The sequence below is a fragment of the Sorex araneus genome, chromosome 2 (assembly GCF_027595985.1).
Source record: "Sorex araneus isolate mSorAra2 chromosome 2, mSorAra2.pri, whole genome shotgun sequence".
NCBI lineage: Eukaryota > Metazoa > Chordata > Mammalia > Eulipotyphla > Soricidae > Sorex > Sorex araneus.
The window spans coordinates 177,940,269-177,961,646 of NC_073303.1; the positions used below are offsets into that span (position 1 = coordinate 177,940,269).

At 35.3% G+C, this 21,378-nt stretch overlaps 1 protein-coding gene across 5 annotated transcripts in view; it reads right to left on the reverse strand.

Moving 5' to 3' along the window:
- Nucleotides 1-21,378, reverse strand: part of ROBO2 (roundabout guidance receptor 2) — a 630,168-nt gene that overhangs the window by 139,374 nt on the left and 469,416 nt on the right. For 3 of the 5 annotated variants that reach the window (XM_055125443.1, XM_055125441.1, XM_055125445.1), the window contains exons 6-7: nt 5,471-5,598; nt 1,474-1,485 (exon numbers count right to left, since the gene is read on the reverse strand). In XM_055125443.1, coding sequence (XP_054981418.1) covers nt 1,474-1,485; nt 5,471-5,598 — 140 coding nt within the window. The remainder of the gene's footprint in view (nt 1-1,473; nt 1,486-5,470; nt 5,599-21,378) is intronic. The other 2 variants (XM_055125444.1, XM_055125442.1) reach the window with 1 other exon arrangement.

Below are 21,378 nucleotides of genomic sequence, written 5' to 3' on the forward strand. Positions count from 1 at the left end.
TATTGAACTGCCTTCCTCAGGTGGTCAAGAATCACTTGGGGTAACCCAGATCTCCTGGAGGCCTGCTGCCCTCACAAAGAATTATCTAAAAATTTTCTCACACCAATTGTCAGTAATTATCTTTTAAGAAAAAATGTCCCTGCAGTTTATGTTTAATGGGAGTGTAACCCCTAGTATACCTCAAGATATTTATACATATATATAAAATAATGTCTTAAATTATGAATATGTTAACTAATGTTGGCATAAAATATTTTCATCATGTGACCAATCTTTAAACTTGATTTATTTTTAAAACCGAGTAGACAAATAAGAATTAAAATATTTCCTTCAGCTTGTGGAGAAAGTATTATGTGAGGATCAAGAATAGTAAATAATTGGTGAAATAGTGATGCTCAGAAATAAAGCTGCAGAAACTTAGAGTAGGAACCTAAACTATTCACTTTATTTGCTCCCCAGATAAGAACATAGTATGCAACAATAGTTTGTGACTGTTAAAATAATGAAAACAACTATGAGTTTGTACAAATATTCATTAAATACCAGAAATGTAAAGACAGGTTACTAAGAAATAATTTAAAGTTAGATGTAAGATTTATAAAACTATGTCAAAATGAGTACTATTAAAGAATGTACAAAAATAGCAATATACTAAATTTCATTCATTCATCTTTCTACTTATAAATTCATCAAACTCATTTACTCATAGCACAAATATTTGCCAGATTCATTTACTTTAAACACATTTATTGGTAGGTAAAGCAAAAATGAAAGGATGCATAAAGGTTATTAAATCAATAAAATTAAAATTATTTTATGTTAAAATAGTTGCAAATAATTATCACTTTCAATTATTGCAAGCACAAGCTGTTAACTTGAAATCTGCAAAGCCAAATGAAAGATGAGATACATTAAAATCACAACATTTACATGCCAAAAACTCAGCTCATTCTTTCCCTTTTTCTCTTGTTATCAGCGTTTAACAAATACTTTGAAGCATTCTACTTAATTTGGTTTAGGTAGCCATGCAGGTACTGAGTATGGAGTTAAAAATACTCCTAAAAAGCTGGCACTGTGTGCATTTTCAAATAGAAGAGCTACACAAGATAATGGAGCTTCTTAATTTAGTTCATGAATTTCTACATAACAAATGTCAAACATAGCTAATAGTTGATTGCTTTGTAAATGCAAGAAAATGGAATTATTTTATTTTTTTCATAAGAAAAGTTAGCAGTTCATACAATGGTCCATGAAAATGAATACCTACTTAGTGCTAAGAAGCAAAAGTCACCAAAATGTGGTTTGTCAAAATGATGGGGAAAAAAAATAATGGAGCAACTTGCACCACACAAGCTTTCAAGTACTAGTTTCACATGATGAACACATATATTTCATTTCATCAAGCCCTACTATGCATGAGTTATGAAGCATCGTACAAAGCCATGCTAAATGGATAGAAGGATGGCTACTTACCAACAGGGCGAGCTGTAGACATTACAATGGTGTGGTGAGAACATAAAAAGAAATTAAAAAAAAAAAAGAAAAGAAATTATCAGAATGCATGATGTGTAATGTACATTTAAGTAGGGATAGTAGAATGATTTCTAGTCTCTTAACTCAAATATGAACAAGATGCCTGAGTTTGATAAGAACTGAAAGTTACAAACATCATTCTAAGAAAATAATTATCTTTGCACCCCAAAATTGACTCTAAGCAGTTGAGTGAGATTTTACGTTCTCTTATCATGCACTGCTGTTGTCATTTCAAAGACACTTTTAGAGTTAAGCAAACTTGTATTACATCAAAGTTAAGAACCTGATGAATATAACTATTCAAGTCACAGACTAGCAAATGTCATGTCAATACAAGAAGGCCTCACTGTCTGATTTAAATAGCAATTGGATTTTAAGCATGGTTAGTCAGAACTATTACAAGAACTACAGAAAAGCCCCTTGACACTGCTTTTCAGCCAGCAATAAGTTAAGATCACATCACTTTTCATCCATGGACAGGGTGGATGAAAATATAACAAATAGATTGGAACATCCGCAGAGATTTCAAGTGAGTAGCTCCCTAACTACTGTTAAGCTGTTTTTTTTTTTTTTCTTTTTTGGCAGAGGGCGAGAAACAATGACTGACAAGTTGATTCTTATTCACACTAAGAATGGTTTTCAAATAGCTACTTAAACAAATCATTGTATGTGTATTATTCCATAACTTTCAATCACTAAAACTGCTAGCATTTAGGCTACTTCTGTTATTAGTGCATAGAAATTATAAAAGACACATATAAGCTTAATAATACACTTTTAAAAAGAATAATGCCAAAATAATTTAGGAATAAAACACTTTCTATAAATGCAATTAAATAATAAGAAATATGCTTCCATCATCCAAACAAGAAATAAATGTATTTAACATTTGAAGTTTTATGTAATCTTACATTCAAAATATAAATTTACTTGACTAACAAGTGTTTATCCATATTTCAGTGAATATAACTCTAATATATGCACAATGTGATAGAATGTATGGATAGTTTTATCTTCATATCTCATTGAGAATATGAGATGTATATAAAGCATGGTAATCAGACTAAAGGCATACATTTACACAAAACATATAATACTTTAGAAAAATTTAAAATATTTCTCATATTTTATAGAGCAAATCCAAAATAAAGATTTTGCTGCCTGATGGTTTTACTAACAAGTATTTATTTACTCAAAGTCATAATTGAACAATTAAAACACCGGGAGAAATATATGTGAACATATATGTAGATAATTAACTTTATGTTCTTTTTTTTTGAAAACATTTTACAAGACCTATTATTACAAAACGATTTTTTTAGTATATAAATGTTAGAAGATTAATTGTTACCAAGATTTTTATTGTCCTAATTTGCCAGCCAAAAGAGCAACTTGATGTTAAAGTTACTTTTACATTTTTAAAAATAGGGGTCACTTTTTGTGGTGTGGGCCTGACTGGTCCTTCCAACAGTGTTTGGAGGCCACCAGGAGTATGACCAGTAGTTGATCAGGGAATCATGAACTCCTGAAGACAGAAATAAGATCACACTCAGGGCTGCTCACATGCAAAGCATTTATTCTATCACAAACTATCTCTCAGACTTACTTTGTAATCATATTTTTGAAGTGAAGAATGATAAATGTCTGTTTCAGAGATTTTTAACAATAAAACTATTTTGTAAAAATGTACCAAATGAATAAAGTGAAAATAATCGTAAGTAAGAATATCGCAATGAAATCTTTGTTTTTGTTTTACAGCAATTTTTACTCTAGAAAAAAAAAGTAATGCAACAATTAGCCAACATGTGGACATTTTCAAAATCAGCATATTAAACTGTGTCTCTCTGTGCCAAATGAATGACAACAGATGTGGCCTTTTGGGTAGGTTGGCCCTGTTCTAATAAAACAATCCAGCAAAGGGCTAAGTATTTTATTTATGTAGATTCTCTTGAGAAGACCCAACTGTCTTCCAAATTATTTTTTAAAAAGTAAATGTTTTTCCCCACAATTTTTATGTAGATATCTTTTTCTTTGACCTTTCATGTTGTAGGATTTAGCTTAAAGTGAGAGATAAATACATGGTAGGTAGATTTAATTTTCTAATCTATATGAAGGACACAGTTTAGGAGAAATGCTTTTCAAGAATTGCTGATTTTGTCTTTATTACTATTAAAAACAAACAACCCTATTGTTTTTGCAAGTTAGTCCCAAATACCCATGTACTAGGAGGAGTGGTCCCATTATAGGAATTTTTAAGCGTGAAACTTTCAACAAATTACAAAAACAATTAGCTGGGAAGGATCATAAAGCAAATGTGCAACCTTAAGTATCCTTCAACCAAGCTTGCTGTTTCTATAAACAAGCATCTCTTACATTTTCTCACCATTTGTTTAGTCAGCAAATATATTTTGAATGAAACATTCCTTGGGTGACATTAAATTTCCTGCCCTAATCATTCCAGAAAAAAATAACAAGAAACAAATAAACTTTGGTGAGGTGGAGTAGTGGTGATGCAATTTGGTAAGCAACAAACTTTTGCAAAATATAACCTTGATGATAGTGTACACATACACACACATAAATGCACACACTCAGAGAGAGAGAGAGAATATTGTGATTTTTTTAATAAAAATATTTTTAAACAGCTGGCTGTCAATTCTGACTACATATGTTTTGTGTCAATGTTAAAATGAAAATGTCTACCCCAGGGAAAATGAACTCAGTAGTAAAGGAATGAAGTGATTGAAAAGTATGAAAGTTGGCAATATTTTTTCAAGTGTACAGAGTGACTGTCTCCTAGTAGGTACCTGGAAGAAAGTGAGAGATTTTTTATGATTTGATGTCCAAGTCATAGATCTGAAAAAATCTTTCTTAACCAAGCGTAGAGTCAACCTAAGAGTTCCTGACACATTTTTCTCTGAATCCCTGAAAACACTTCTAATCTTACTCCAAGTTGCACAAGGGCAAGAGTATGACTTAAAAGTGTGGGTGTAACTGAGACCTGGGAGAAGGCAGAAGACATTAGTTTGGATAGTGGAATGAAGGTTGAAGTGATAAGGGGCTGCTGACTTATCTTGTATTTGAAGTCCTGTATGCATAAAGGATGCCACAGCTATTGTGTACTTGGTTAGAATAAGTGTAATGATCTGCTTGGAACTACCTGTTACCTTGCACAATATAATTTCTTCATGTGGATCAACAAGTTCCACCAGAAAAAAACAGTTAATACATTTTAGCTCACTCCGGGAATAACTAATGCTATCTTTAAGTTATAAGTCATCCCAGTGAGTACATAAACAAATATTCTGCCAAGGCTGAGAAAGTTCATGATTCTCAGAAAGCAAAAGATATTACAGGAGCAATGCTGATTGTTTCAATTATTTAGAGCCAATGAATTTCACAAATCACTCTCCATGTCAGATTGTCTCAAATGTGGAAACACCCATGCATCCATGTTCAAATTTGAAAAAAAAGTCGTGTGTTTTTTACAGAATACTTCTCCAATGCTAAAATAAAAAATAATTTTAAGTCATTACTCTAGGAGTATAAAAGACAAGCTGGTAATGCAATCAGAACATGAAACATCTTTGAAACTAGTGATATTTAAAAGCAGCAAATACTTCAAAGTGTAGTTCAGCTCAGTAGATAAATATAACATGTAATAAAAAGTTGAGTTTGACATTTACATGGATATGCAAGATTAGTGCAAAGCATTTGTATTTTTGAAATGTGTGTTTAAACAAAACAATCATTAAAAGTATCATTCCTTTGAGCATGAATACAAAAGTAATTTTAATTTTTAATAGAATACAAATGAAATCTAGGAATTTTAATTCAATTATAAAACAATCTATACTATTACTTTATGAATATGTTTGCTAATCTAATCAAATATCACTCTCCTAGTTTCAATACTGCTTCACAGATTGTTTCTTACCTCTGACTGTGAGGGTAGCAGAAGCTTCCACTTTCCCGACCCGGTTCTCAGCTACGCACATATAGGTGCCTTCATCCGTGCTCAAGGCCTTTTTAATTCTCAATGTGTAATCATCTTTGATGTCATACCTGTATAGAATATGAATTGACTTCATCAATTTTTTTTATATTTGACAGTGTCATCTTTGTATGAAAATCTTCATATGGTATTTTACTTTAAAATGGTCACACACAAACACAAACACACACACAATGTTCAGTCATAAAGTACAACTGCTTGCATGAAGGCCATTGTTAATAATAAGCTTATTAAATTATACCTGTTTCTTATCTCTGTGACTGTTAATTATCTATATTTTGCGTATGTATACACCGCATGTTGCTTCAAAACCACCAAAGTCATTATAAGCAATTTGACTTTTCTTTGGCAGCACTTAGTAAAGAAATGGTACATTTTTCAGTTTTTTGGTGAGAGTATCATTTTATTAAAGTTGCAATGGATGTAAACATATGATCTAACTTTAAGTAATTTGTATACAAGAGCTGAAATTAATTAAACATATTTTTTCTTTTTGTTAAAAACTGAAAAATAGATATTATGGAAATAATCAAAAGAGGTGGTATGGATTTAATTTGCAATACAAGCTTAAAATATCAACATGCTCTGATTTCTGGAAATATCTCACTTCGAAAGATGCATTGCTCTTTTATTCAAGTGGACTAACAGAATGGTTCAGGAAAACTATAAAACTACAATGTAAATTTTCTGAAGTACTTGCATTCAAACATATACTTATTAGATTCTTAAGAATTTTAGTTACATAAGCAAATTTCTATGTCCCTGATATTTCCTATTCATTTGCACTGATATTTCTAACTTCATAGACATATTTTAATAACTTCTGATTCATATTACATCTATTTACCATATATACCACATTGATCTCTCTTTCCAAAATGTTAATTTAACTGGTTTTATTTGCAGGAAAACAAAATGTGACTCTTACTTTCAGGAAAAAGAGACAAAGTTTCTAGATTTACACTGAAGACTATTATAATCAGATATATTTTACTTCTGAATTTCATGAAAATTATAGAAGTTATATAATATTGCAGCCTAAGAGATGAACTAGTAATAGTAATTTTTAAAATTTTTCCATGACAAAGAACATTGACTATGAACTAATAAAAAAATCCAGATTATTCTTCCATCCATTATGATGAATATTGGCTTTTTGGTGTTTTGAGTTGAAATTCTGCTGCTTTGATAAGTCATAGTCATAAGAAAAAGCCTTCTCCAAGACTGTGAAACCATCTTTTACTGAACCAGGAAATCAGAAATCTGTGAATAATGAAGTCTCAAAGCTTCTTGCCATGCCAATCATTGTGTACCCACATATGTTTTGTATTGTTTATTTTGATAAAGGCAAAGTTCCTGTCTGCTTTCCTTACTGTTAAACACACAGACTCCACCATGAGCTTTTTGACATCTTGTGAATAACTAAGTGGTTACAAGCCCAGAATCTAGTGTAGAAAGATCAGAAGGTTTTTTGTTTCATTTGGTTATGTTTTAATATGCAAATTTATAAGCATATCACTGGCCTATAACACTATATAATTTGGGGAATACAACTTCAGACTTCAATTATGTGAATATACCTCAAAATACCTACATTATGGGTCTAATTCCCCTGACCCTGAAAGAGCCTCCAATGCGGCACCATTGGAAAGGATGAGTAAAAAGAGGCTTCTAACATCTCAGGGCTAGGACGAATTGAGATGTTACTGAGACCACTTGAGAAATTGACGATCAACGGGGTGATGATGATGATAACCTACATTATAATAGTCCTAGTAAAACCACACTGTCAAATTGACTCCCTCTACTCCCTCCTTCCAGCAGCCAACATCTTAATCACCCATTTAGGAAAGGTGCTTCTCTTTGGCGCTTGGAATACATAGTGTCAGGGACACACCTGCCAGCCCTGCAGTTCTTTTGAGGGGAGCTACAGCAATGCTAGGAGATGCACCCAGTGATCCTCTGGACCCCTTAGGGTGCTGGGAATCAAACAGGAGTCATCTGTGTCCAAGGCAAGCACCTTAACCCTGACACCTCTCTCTGGCCCCCAAGTATGATTTTTGTTGTGTCTCATTTACCTGCTTTGGTTATTTATATCCACACAACGGTAAAGCCACCTGACTCTTTTGCTTTCTGGAAAAAGGACAGAGTTCTGTCTTGAGCTCTGTCTGTTCCTATGTTTGCAAATATAGTATGATATATTCTCCAAATAGCAGAGCTCCCGTGGTCAAAGACCTCTGGAACCCAGCCACAGCCATGCTCAAGGCCCATCTCCACACGAGACTCACGCATGAAGGAACCGGCAGAGGAACCCAGGTGTGTGGGACCTGGGGCTGAAACCTCCAAGCCTGCTCGGATCAGGATTGGGCCTCTTCCGCCCAGATTCCCCATTTTCCAGTAGCTAAGTGGTCACACCCAGGGACTGCCGCCAACGCTGTGAAATCCCACCAAAGGCCAACATCCAGAGACTATAAAACCAAGTTCCCAGACATTTTATAGCCTAGTTCTCCCTCTGGGAGAACTGGCAAGCTACCGGAAGTTTCCCGCCCACATGGGAGAGCCTCACAAACTACCCATGGCGAATTCATATGCCGAACTAGTAACAATGATCAGGTTCATTCCCTGACCCTGAAAGAGCCTCCAACGTAGCATAATTGGAAAGGACGAGTAAAGAGAGGTTTCTAATATCTTAGGTCTAGGACAAATTGAGATGTTACTGAGATTGCTCGAGAAATTTGACGATCAACCGGATGATGACAATTCTCAAAATTTCAATGTCCTCATTTGCAAACTGGTGCTAATAATATCAGCCATCTCATGCCATGTGAACTTTAAAAGGGATATTACTAGTGAAACACAGAAACCAACACACAGGAAGCTCAACATGTCAGCATTTTAAAAAATTGCACCTACTAGGAGATAAAGAAATATTAGATTACTATTTTGGTAGATATATTGTTTCTTGCTGATGTGAGTGTCACTCAATGTGAAAGTTTGCAAGGATGTAAATTTGCAATACCTACCAAAGTTGCCTGCTGGGCTGTATTACAATTCAGAGCTGTACGTGTGTTATGATACATACAAGAAAAGCCACAACACAAACAATTTCTATGTCAATTAAAAAAGTAAAAATTTCTTAATATAGCACTTAAAAAATTCCATGTGTATCTTTTCAGCACACCGAAATACCTCTGGAACCCAGAGGTATTTTTAAGTTTAAGTATCACCTTACAATATATAATTGTATATATTATATTTATATATAATACATTATCTACCTCACTTTGATAAAAATATAATTCAAATTCAGGAAATATTTAGTTCTATCACCTGACAAAATTTTATTTCAGGTTAAATTCATCATATAGGTAACACCATGAGGGATAGTCAGAAACCTATTTGTATCCTGTTTTCATTGGAAAAGTGTTCTGGGCTGGTGAGATAATATAAAGGGTAAGGTGCTTGCCTTGCATATGGCTGACTTGGGTTCTCTCCTCTGCAGTCTGTGAACCCCCAGCCCCTTGTCCCACACCTTCTGGAATGATTCCTGAGCATAGAGCAGACAAGAGTAAGCCTTAAGCATCTCTGGGTGCTCCTACCCAAAAGAAAACTTTTTTTTTAAAAAAAGTGTTCTCATAAGAATCATAACCTGGTGGCTAGAGCAATAACACAGAGGGTAGGGCATTTGCCTTGCACGCGGCCAACCCAGATTCGATTCCCAGCATCCCATATGGTCCCCGAAGCACTGCCAGGAGTAATTCCTGAGTGCAGAGCCAGGAGTAACCCCTGAGCATTGGCGGGTGCGACTCAAAAAGAAAAAAAAAATCATAACCTGGCCAGAGAGATAGTGTGGCAGGAAGGGCATCCTCTGTGTACTAGGCAGATCTGGGTTCAATCCCTGGCACTGCATATGATCTCCAGGTTTAAACCATAAACAGACCCCACATAAACAGGTGTGGTCTCTCCCCAAAAATCACAGGTCTGTTAATATGTAAACCCCAAATACAAGGAATTTGATTTCACCCAAAATCAGTGGAATTTGATCTCTTGAAATATCTCAGGTTTAAAAATATGCTAAATAATGAAATTAAAGAAAATAATATATATGTAATATGCACATAATTTATACCACTACATGTGTGTGATGTATTAAATTATGTTATATGTGGACACAAATAAATATGTACATATATTATTATAACAATAAATTATTTTTGTTTTTGTATATTGAGTTATCAAGGATATAAGTAATTGAATGATATGTTTTACAATTTTATGTCTTGTTTTCATAGGAAAAACAAAAGATGAACTCTTGCCTGGAAAGAACACATTGAATTAAAATTAGCTGCTAATAAAAGAAACTGCATTTCAAAAATACCATGGCATTGCAAACAAATAGTAAATGAAAGGAATGAAATATCTAAAGTAAATGTAAGTAAGAAGAAAGAGTAAGGTAAAATTTTGTGCTTTCACAGTGCCTTAAAATATGGCAGCAAGAGTGGTTTTACACCAAATGTCTTGCTAAAATAATGACAATCAAATATAAATGTGTGCAATAATCTTAAATATACACTGTCTCTTATCCTCAAAACACTTCTGGTAGTGAAAGAAGGAAGTTACATTTCTATCTTTTTAAAAGTTAGAAAATATAGACATACAAAATGCATTGTAAAAGAAAACCATAAAACATGTTGTTATACTTCAATATAAAATGATTAGCAATATCAGCAGTATTATATTTAATTGTATTTCCTGTTGAGCATGAAGAAATTATAGGTGAGTAATTTTAAGATATAAGTTTATGAATTTGAAATCTTATGCATAAAAATATTAACTGTATGCGGTGAGATATTATTTTCTAGAAAGTAGTGAATGACATAAATTCATAAACATGGAAATACTCAGCAAGAATCATTGTTAAAAGAAAACACTTAAAATCCAATTAAATTAATTCTTATAATGTAGAAAAAATTCTTTTGCATATTTTATAATAGATTTTTAAATGTAGAATGATAAATAACATATGCAAGTTTGATTGACTACGTGGCTATTAGAATTTAGGCATCATATATGGGTATACAAATGAAGTATATATGAATTTGTCTAAAATATATTTGCAGTATACATTAAGTACCATAAATTCATAATTATAAATGTGGGTTGAAATATGCCTTAAGACAAGGTCTGTGTGTGTGTCTGTTTTGTATGTGTGTGTGTGCGTGTTTGCTTTGGCTCCCTGATGTTTTTCAATTATCATAAAATAGACATCATCTCATGTTTTGACACTTTGTATACAAATTTTCATTTTCTAATCAATTTCTGTCTTACTTCAGAGTACACATACTTGTTTTGCTTCATCACATCCCATTGCTTATCAAAATGCCTAAAATCCTGCACGGACATCGATAGTGATATCCCTTCCATTAGGGTGCTGATTTCAACTCTGAATCTGTCCATACCTAAAATAAACCCAGGAGATCCAGGTATACTATGGCACCTTAGTCAACTTGTATAGCAATACATGTCTTCATACAGAGAAATGGCAAATATGTAATTGTGATCAAAGTGGTTCTTACTTGGAAAATAACCAAAGAAATGTAAATATCAGTTATTTTCCTATATTTTGGACCACATTTGGCTGTGCTCTGGGATTACTTCTGTCCCTCTGCTCTGGGATTATTTCTGTCTCTGTGCTCAGGGGTCAGTGGTGAGAGTCCTTGGAGGACCAATCAGTGCTAGAGATAGAACCCAAATCAGCCATGAGCAAGGCAAACATCTGACCTGCTGTATTATCTTTCCTGCCTTTGAATCACTGACTTTTTAAAAAAGAAATGTTTAAAAACATTCAAAACTGAAAAAGAAGTAAATATTTGGGTCATGATTAATTTCACAATATGGTAATCTGAAGCAAACCAAGACAAAATTCCTTTCTGAAGGCCACACATTGAGGGGATTATAGTTAGGGTGAAGTGTCTTAACCAGTCCCAGTTTTCTTTAATGCGTCTTCATGTTGTTGAGAAAATAATTTGCTTCCAAAACCAACATATTTCACAGATAAATAGATGTAAAATGGCTGCAGGTCCAATATGTGGGGTTTTACTTCTTGTGTGGCTATTTAGTAATTTTTCTGGATATTAAAATTAGCAGAATCTAATTTCTACTTTACTTCATGATGTTGGAAAAAGAATGAAAATCTATTTTTTCCTAGAAAGCCAATATTGTCTGAGCAATATACAATTATGGAAAATAATTTTTTTTTCGCTTTTTTTGGGTCACACCTGGTGGTGCACAGGGGTTATTCCTGGCTATGCACTCAAGAATTACCCCTGGTGGTGCTCAGGGGATCATATGGGATGCTGGGACTCAAACCCAGGTCAGCCACGTGCAAGGCAAATGTCCTACCTGCTGTTCTATAGCTTCAGCCCCATGGAAAATAAGTTTTGTTCATTTAACATGAGCTTTATAATTTACAATACAGTTTTATAAACAAATTCACAACAAAAATTATTTCAAAAAAGTGCCTTTTTTTCAAATGCCATTTTGTAAAAGACAAGTCTTCTTGTCTTCATTCAAAAGAAGACCAGACCAGAATTATTGTTTTTTGGCACAGGTACCTTTGCCAACATTTGTCTAATATAAAGAGACATGAGCATTTATTTCATGTGTCTTAATGACTTTGTGTGTTTTCACATTGGATAGTTAAGTATTTATTTCTCCATGACTTTATGTTCAGAGCTTCAAAATCTTCAGATGTGGACCAGAGAGATAGTACAGTCAGTAGGAAATTTTCTCAGCAGGTGGCTAGCCCCAGATAGATCCCCAGCACCACATATGGTTCCCCAAGTGCCGCCAGGAGTGATTCTCAAATGTAGGGTCATGAGTAAGACCTAAGAATTAGCTATATATATAGCTTCCTCAATATTATTAAAACCAATCATAAGTTTCATGTGTTTCTAATATATATATATACATATATATATCATTAAATAAGTCAACGTACTTAGTTATTACCTTATTTGCTCTTAGCCTTGATTTGTGAAAATTTTAAAAGCAAGGCACATTTTACAACCCGATCAAAAAATGGGGTGATGAAATGAACAGAAACTTTCCTAAAGAAGAAATCTGAATGGCTGAGAGGCACATGAGAAAATGCTCTAGATCACTAATCATTAGGGAGATGCAGATCAAAACAACAATGAGATATCATCTCACACCACAGAGACTGGCCCACATCCAAAAAAACAAAAACAGCCGGTGTTGGCATGGAAGTGGGGAGAAAGGGACTCTTCTTCACTGCTGGTGGGAATGCCAACTGGTTCAGCCCTTTTGGAAAATATGGATGATTCTCACAAATCTAGAAATTGAGCCCCCCATTTGACCCAACAATACCATTCCTGGGAATATACCCCGGAGAGGCAAAAAGGTATAGTAGAAATGACATCTGCATTTCTATGTTCATTGCAGCACTATTTACAATAGCCAAAATCTGGAAAAAAACGGAGTGCCGAAAAACAGATGACTGGTTAATGAAACTTTGATACATCTACACAATGGAATACTATGCAGCTGTTAGAAAGAGATGAAGTCTTGAAATTTGCCTATGAGTGGATCAACATGGAGAGTGTCATGTTTGGTGAAATGAGTCAGAGAGAAAGAGACAGGCATAGAAAGATCGCACTCATATGTGGAATATAAAGTAGCAGAATGAGACACTAACACCCAAGAGTAGTAGAGATTAGAACAAGGAGGTCTGCCCCACAGATTGGAAACTGGCCTCACATGCTGGGGGAAAAGGCAGCAGAGACAGAGAAGGGAACACTTATTAGAGAATATTGGGAGGACCCACTCAGGTTGAAAGCTGTGTACCAAAAGTGGAGTATAGACCGAATATGATGATCATTCAATACCTCTATTGCAAACTACAACATCCAACAGAAGAGAGAACAAGAGGGAATGCCCTGTTGCAGAGGCAGGGTGTTGTGGTGAGGTTTGGGATGGGGGTCATGGGAGGGATACTGGGAAAAATTGGTGGAGAAGAAAGGGCACTGGTGGAAGGATGTAAACCAAATACAAACATGAAAGTTCATAAGTTTGTAACTGTACCCCACAGTGATTTACTAATAAAAATTAAAATAAATAAATAAATAAATAAAATAAAAGCAAGGCACATTTTAGTACACTAGGAGGTGCCTAAAAGCATGGGTTTAGACCCCTGAGCCACTTCATGGGTCCCAATGAACTTTTTTCCAAGCAGGGTGTTATACATATTATCAACACACAGGAGGTTTCAGCTGACGAAGGCTAAAAACAAACAAAAAAATAGGAACAGATGAAAAAAATTACTGGTGTGGAAAGACTAATAGAAATGGGATGATTTTGATTGTGAAATCTGCCAGTCTTAGACTAGTATAAATGCAGTCATTGTTGCCAGGTTTGATTAATGACAGTTGTACAATCGTGTGCTGACAGTCCCCACCATAAAGATACCTTTTTTTTTTTTTCACTGATATGAAACACTGCTGAAAAATGCAACCCAATCAGATTTGGCCCCCGGACAACATGTGCTATCATCACTGTACCGTGAATTGAGATTGATTGGTAACCAGCTGTGACAAAGTGGGAAAAGAAGCTTCGGGTTTTGTGTTGTTTTTTTCCCAAGGAAAAAAAAGAAAGAAAGCAAAAGGAAACTGGGTTGTGTCAAAACCATTACCATCTGTTCAGCTAAATAATACACGAAAGAAAATAAATGTATCTTAATATTTAAAACAACAGTTTATATGCCAGGTTCTGTTTGTGTGTGTTCCTGTCTTTAATAAATAATCGCAAAGGTATTTCAAAAGAGAACATGCTCATTTTTCAGGAACAGTGCATTAGATTTTATAATTAATTCTAAAATTAAGTCACAGACTATTTTTTATTTATTTCCTCTGAAAAATATTTCTAGCATAGTGAGTGGAAATAATGCCTATTAATCTATGTTTACTTTAAAAAACATCAAACAAAACATTTGAAACTGAAATGTTTTGCAACATAATCAGCTTTCAAATGTTTCTCAGAATGTGCTAACCCTGAATACCTTAAATTTCTGTGATAGAAACTTCTTGTGGTTTGTGTTTTATGAATATAATTCAGAAAATTTAGCAGCCACTTCTTCTGAGACTTTCACAGTGGCTGAAGAACTTTAAAGGCCTAACATGTTAAAGTACATTAAAATTAAAATTACACATTGGAATATTACCATCTGTACTTCAAATATCTATATTTCTTCTTATTATTTGAGTTACATAAGGGATTATGCTGAAAACACTTTGTAAGTGTCATTCTCACCTGAAAATTGTCTTAATTTTTCATGAAAAAAAAACAATTTACAACAGTTTTAAATATTGAAATAATTTTTTTCTTATCATAAGATACCTAATTCTAAAGTTAATATTTCAGATTAGAATTAAATTTGCATCCTTTTTATAGACTAAATTTGCTTTTAGATTATTAGCTTGGCTAATATAACTGTTGAATCAAACAAACATTTCATGGCTTTGCAAATAAATGTGTAATCCCCCTTTTCAGGGAGACTCTAAAAGTTGTTTTCAATTAAAAAAAAAATGCAAAGCCAAACAGCTGAAGATAATTTTCTTCTTTGAGACCATCTTAGAAAATAAGATGTCGGTAGTAAGTTTTTCTGGATTTTTATAACTCAGTGAAAATGGATATGTGGGAATTTTTATTGTGAAAAGTATTATAATATCCACTGTCCAGCTTTCTACAGTCCAAGTTTTAAGACAAAAATAATAATTTACATGAAACCATTTATTGATAAATAAAAAAAAACCATCAAGAAATTGATAACGCTAGGAAGGTCATAGTTGACCAGGAAACAATCATTTAGAATGCTTTGACACTTTTCTGTTGTTCAGAAAAAGCACATCTTAGCAGCATACAACTTTATATCAAGGCTCTCTTCTATAAAATATAAACCATCTCAGAGAAATTTAAATCTTCTGCTTCAGTTACTCTTGACAACTGAAAATAAGAAAAGTTGCTCCATTTTCCTAAAATGATCTCTCTGCTCACAACTTTTCGAACAATAACTTCCACAAAAAAAGGTTGAAAAATTGTTGAAACTACTGCAAAGCTCATGTAAAGGCTTCGTGGCAACCTAGATATTGCATACACTGTTGCACTGTAGCACTGTCATCCCATTGTTCATTGATTTGCTCAGTGGGCACCAGTAACATCTCCATTGTGAGACTTGTTGTTACTGTTTTTTGGCATATCAAATACGCCACAGATAGCTTGCCAGGCTCTGCTGTGTGGGCGGGATACTCTCGGTAGCGTGCCAGGCTTTCTGAGAGGGACGGAGATGTCGAACCCTGGTCAGCCGCATTGGCCACATGCAAGGCAAACACCCTACCCACTGTGCTATCTTTCAGTCCACATATTGTATATATTAGATCTTTAATATATAAAGTGTCTCCTATAGTCAACTAAATCCAATATCACAACTCAAGTCGCAACTCCCAAATAGGCCAAATAGGTCATTATGCTGATAAAATGACACTGAATTACTTTTTCAATGCTTTAAAGCGGACCCTGAGTAATAACCTTTCCTGTATTTATAATTTTAATGCAGACTAACATTTATACGTTAGGTGAAGAATTTATACTCTACACATTCAGGGTTCTTGCTGCAGATATTTTGAGGTAGGTCACCACAGAGCACCCTGAGGATGAGATGGTCTTTCAAACATTAAAACTAAGGCCCTGAGAGATACTGCAGAAGGTAAGGTGCTTGTCCAGTGAGCAGCTGACACAATTCTGTCACTGGCCCACAAATGGTCTGCTAGGAGTGATCCCTGAGCACAGCCAGCTGTGGCCACCCTCTGAAACAAAATAAAATGAAAACTAAGTCTTTAAAAGTGGAAACAGAAATTTTTGCAAATAAGACCTGTAGGAAAATGCTAAAAAGAGAAATGATCTTCTTTGAAGAGAATTTGGTTGTTTGTTTCTCAAAATCCCATGGAGCTATAGAGATAGTTTAAATATTAATACACTTACCTTGTATACAACTGACCCTGCTTTGACCTTCAGCACCACGTATGGCCCCCCCAAGCAATGCTAGGAGTTACCCCTGAGCAGACTCAGGAATAAGCCCTGAGCACAGCCAAAACCAAATAAAGCAAATAAAAGCAAGCAAGCAAAACATTTTAGTAAAAATTTCTAGCACAAGTCAACATGAAACGAACTATGACGGCAAGTTATCAGAGCTGACCAAACACTGTGGCTTTATCTCTTGCTTTCTTCTTGGCTACCTCTGCTTCTATCGCAGGTTTGTTCCCTCCTGACCCCAGAATGGAAAATCTCTCTACCAGTCTGTAGTTAAGCTGCACTGAGGATTCTACAAGTCAGAAACTAAGAGGAAACAAACAAACGGGAAGTATAAATTCTCACAATAGAGTAACAATATCTGGTTCAGTGAAGTACTGATTTCAGGTCAAGGGATACTTATACTGAAAACACCGGACCTCAAATCACTCACAGCCAGGCATCACTCACTCCCAACTGTCTTGGAACCAAAGCCTCTGTCTAGAGTTTTGGTAATTAAACCACACGGCAGCTGAGCCCATCTAGAAAGGCCAAACAATCCTGATCATTCCAAATTATAAATATTTTCAAGTTTCAATCACTAAAGAATGTTCCTATCTTCTGAGTGTCCTTGTATCTCCCAGATGCTGGGGATTCCAGGAATTCACGTCTTTAGCCAATTTGTGGACAGCTGTGAAAGTTATCATGTTGTCCTTGGTCATTTTTTCTTGTCATCTAAGTCTTTCTTTTCTTGTCTCCTCCACAATGAGCTTTTTTCACTGATAAAAACTCTCATGATTACTTGGTGAACAACACTACAAAACTACAAACCGTTTATTGTGCCTTAAAAGCACAGTACCACTGTAATTTGTACCACTGTAGTACTGTCGTCCCATTGTTCATTGATTTGCTTCAGCGGGCACCAGTAACTTCTCCATTGTAAGACTTGTTGTTCCTTTTTTTTGGCATATCGAATACACCACTAGTAGCTTGCCAGGCTTTGCTGTGTGGGCGAGATACTCTCGGTAGCTTGCCAGGCTCTGTGAAAGGGGCGGAGGAATCGAACCCGGGTCGGCTGTGTTCAAGGCAAACACCCTACCTGCTGTGCTATTGCTCCAACCCAACTAATTTGTAAAAACCCTTAATCATTCCTTCTCAGGTTATTATTCCCATTTCCATGTCTCAGCTGAAAGCTGACTGTTCTTGAGGGTCTTGGTAAGGATAAATAAGAGAGGAAGGTAGAGGCGGGGTGGTAGGGGATGGTACACAGGATGTGGCAGATTATGAGGAAGGGATATATTTTCTAACATTCCATAGCAATTATTCGGTGTAACCCAAAGTGTTACTAAATATTTTTGAAGGGGTCACTCACTTCAAACATGAAAATAAAACAAAGGAAAACAAAACAAAATCCTATCCCACTAAATAAGATTTATCATATTCATTTATCATATTTATCATATCACGTCTTCCAATTTTCAAATGGAAGCTTTACAATTTTTTCTCATTTTAAAGGTAATAAATAGACCTATTTTGATAAGCAGTTTTAAATATTAAATGACTTAATACATATGGAATTTTGAGGTTTAAACCTGCAATTCAGTACATAATTTTAAAATATCATTGAGGATGCTTTTTGTTACTATCACTTTTCCTTATAAAGTTCTTCAGTGATCATGTCAACATTTTTTATCACCAGTATCTTATCTTATAACAATGATCTGTACAGAGTCCTCAATAAGAATGGATTCACCTTTAAACTCCAAGGATCATATTACTGATCCCTCCATAATCATATGCTTTTTTTCTTTCAATCAATAAACTGGAATCTGTTCCACTATTTCTATTGACATTTTATCATCATCATCATCATTATCCTGTTGATCGTTGATTTTCTAGAGCAGTCTCAGTAACGTCCTCATTTGTCCTAGCCCTGAGATTTTAGAAGCCTCTGTTTACTCGTCCTTCCCAACAGTGCCGCACTGGAGGCTCTATCAGGGTCAAGAGAATGAGACCCATCATTGTTACTGATTCTGGCATATGAATACGCCAAGGGGAGCTTGCCAGTCTCTCTCACGAGGGCAGGAATCTCTCGGTAGCTTGCCAGGTTCTCCGAGAGGGAGAACTAGGCTATGAGATGTCTTTGAGGCCCCACGCTTCCAGGAGTTCGGTTTTATGGTCTCTGGATGTTAGCTGTTGATGGTATTACATGGCACCAAGGGCAGTTTCTGGGTGTGACTTCCTAGCTACTGGAAAATGGGGGATCTGGGCGAAAAAGGCCCAGTCCCGATCCAAACAGGCTTGGAGATCTCAGCCCCAGGTCCTGCACACCTGGGTTCCTCTGCCGGTTCCTTCGTATGTGAGGCTCATCTGAACGTGTGGAGAGGGGCCTTGAGCATGGCTATGGCTGGGTTCCATGGGAGCTCTGCTTGGGTTGGGGAGGGAAACTCAACCCACTCCCTCCGGGGGGCTCCAGTGAAGACAGCCAGGTGCAGGGGTAAGAGACATTTTATATTATCACTAATTTCTTATTATTACTAACTTAATCATTAAGATCCCATACTCCATAAATTGGTTGTATCTTATTTTTTGTTCCATTAACTTTCCATTACATTTGCCTAACAAAACCCAAATTATGTATAAAATTGATAGTTTTCCATATTTTTATATACAGAGAACAGACTAATAACTGTTTAAATCTCCAATACACTGAAACTCAAGGTTGATATTCAAACTTCTGAATGTGGTGCTGCATTGGTTCCTGTTTACCTCTCCATTCTATCTTGCATCTTAGTCTAATCTCAAATCCTTCACTATATTCTATCATCCCCAAATTTTTCCACCTCTGCACAGCTGCCTAATTTGTATATATATACATCTCTCCTTCTCTCTCCAACTCACTTCTCTTTAGACCAACTACTTCTATTCAATTTGAAAGAGAATTTACTTATTTACTAATTATCCAAACTTTTGAATTTTAAGCACCTCTCCTCTCTCCCAACATAATTAATTCTAGATTTTCAGATCATGTCACATTTGGTCACAGCTGTATCCATAGAGATAACTACAGTTTGTTGAACTTGGAAATCTTTCAAGAGAAATCTATGCACTGAGGCATAAATTAAGGCTAGATTCATATAGAAAGAGATATGTTATATTGTCTCATCAGGATTATGTACCGTTAATCAGAAAGTGTTGGTTTGGAATTAGAGCCATAGTATAACACGTAGGATCCTTGTCTTGCAAATGGCTGTACCAGGTTTAATTCCCAGCACTCCACTGTGTCCTCTCAGCCCACCAGGACTGAACCTTGAGTGCAGGGTGAGGAGCATGCCCTGAGCACTCATAGGTATGGCAAAAAAAAACTGGGAAAAAAATGAGTTAATCCTTTACAACAGAGAGAAAAGCCCTAGGCACATGAAGGGATTGGGGTTGGACCATGGTATGCCTGAAATAATAAATAACTTTGTGGTTTGTGGTGACTAAAATCTATTACAAATTAAACAGTATATATATATATATATTAAAAAAGAAAGAACCATTTTATTTTCAGTACTCTGAATGTTGGATCTACTTGGTCATATTATATCTTTGTGTGCCAATGGATTGCCTGGCATATGGTAGACAAAAGTTCAATTCCTGTCATCCTGTGTGGTTCCATTAGGTGCACTAGGAGTGATCCCTGAGCTCAAAGATAGAAATAAGCTCTAAGCAATATCGGGGCTTATGGTTTACTCAAAAGCAAAAAAAAAAAAGCAAAAAATAATAATAATAGTGAACAGCAACAATAAAACAATCCAACACACTGTACCTTTTGACTCATTTTTCAATACAAACATTTTCTGTTCAGTTTCTTATAATCATTATTTATTACCACATTTATCTTCAGATTTTACAGACACTGGAGCCACCTCCCAGTGCAATAGCACAGTGGGTACGGTGTTTGCCTTGCATATGGCTGACCCGGGTTCAATTCCCACCATCCCATATGGTCCTCTGAGCACCGCCAGGAGTAATTCCTGTGTGCAGAACCAGGAGTAACCCCTGTGCAGTGCTGGGTGTGACCCAAAAAGCAAAAAAAAAAAAAAAAAGAGAGAGAGAGAAAGAAACATGAAAAAATATTTAATCAGTAGCAAACTACATTAATATTCAGATGAGCATGCCCAAATTCATCAGGCCCTGAATCAGTGTCTCCCAGTTTTAGTAATATCAGCATATTAAGTCAGGTTGTTCTCTGCTCTGGGAGGGTTTTGGTTTATGCAAGATGAACTATTTAGCCCCATTCTTAACCACTTGACAGTTAATATGCAGTGTCCAAATGTAGCAACTGAAAATGACTCCAGATTTTGTCAAAAGCTCATTTGGGGAAGAGGGGAGGAAAACTAACACCATTTGAGAAGTACTACACTAAATGTATATCTTGTAGGTGCCATCTATGCGATATTAGGCTGTATATATGAAACTGAAAATAAACATAGCAAAGGGAACTGTGTAAATTGTAAATAATTACAATTCAATGATATGTGGTATTAACAAAAATAACAATATCAATGCAGAAAGTTTTATGTAAGTTTAAAAATTAATACTCAATGGCTCTTGAGTGAAATGTGGAATGCAGGGTGTTCCAACACATGGGAAATAGAAATTGAAAATGAGCAGAAGCTCTTCATGTCAAAAAACCTGGGAAAGGATTCCAGCTCTGTCACCCACAGGTCCTGTGACCTTTAGCACATTGCTCACTGCCTCTA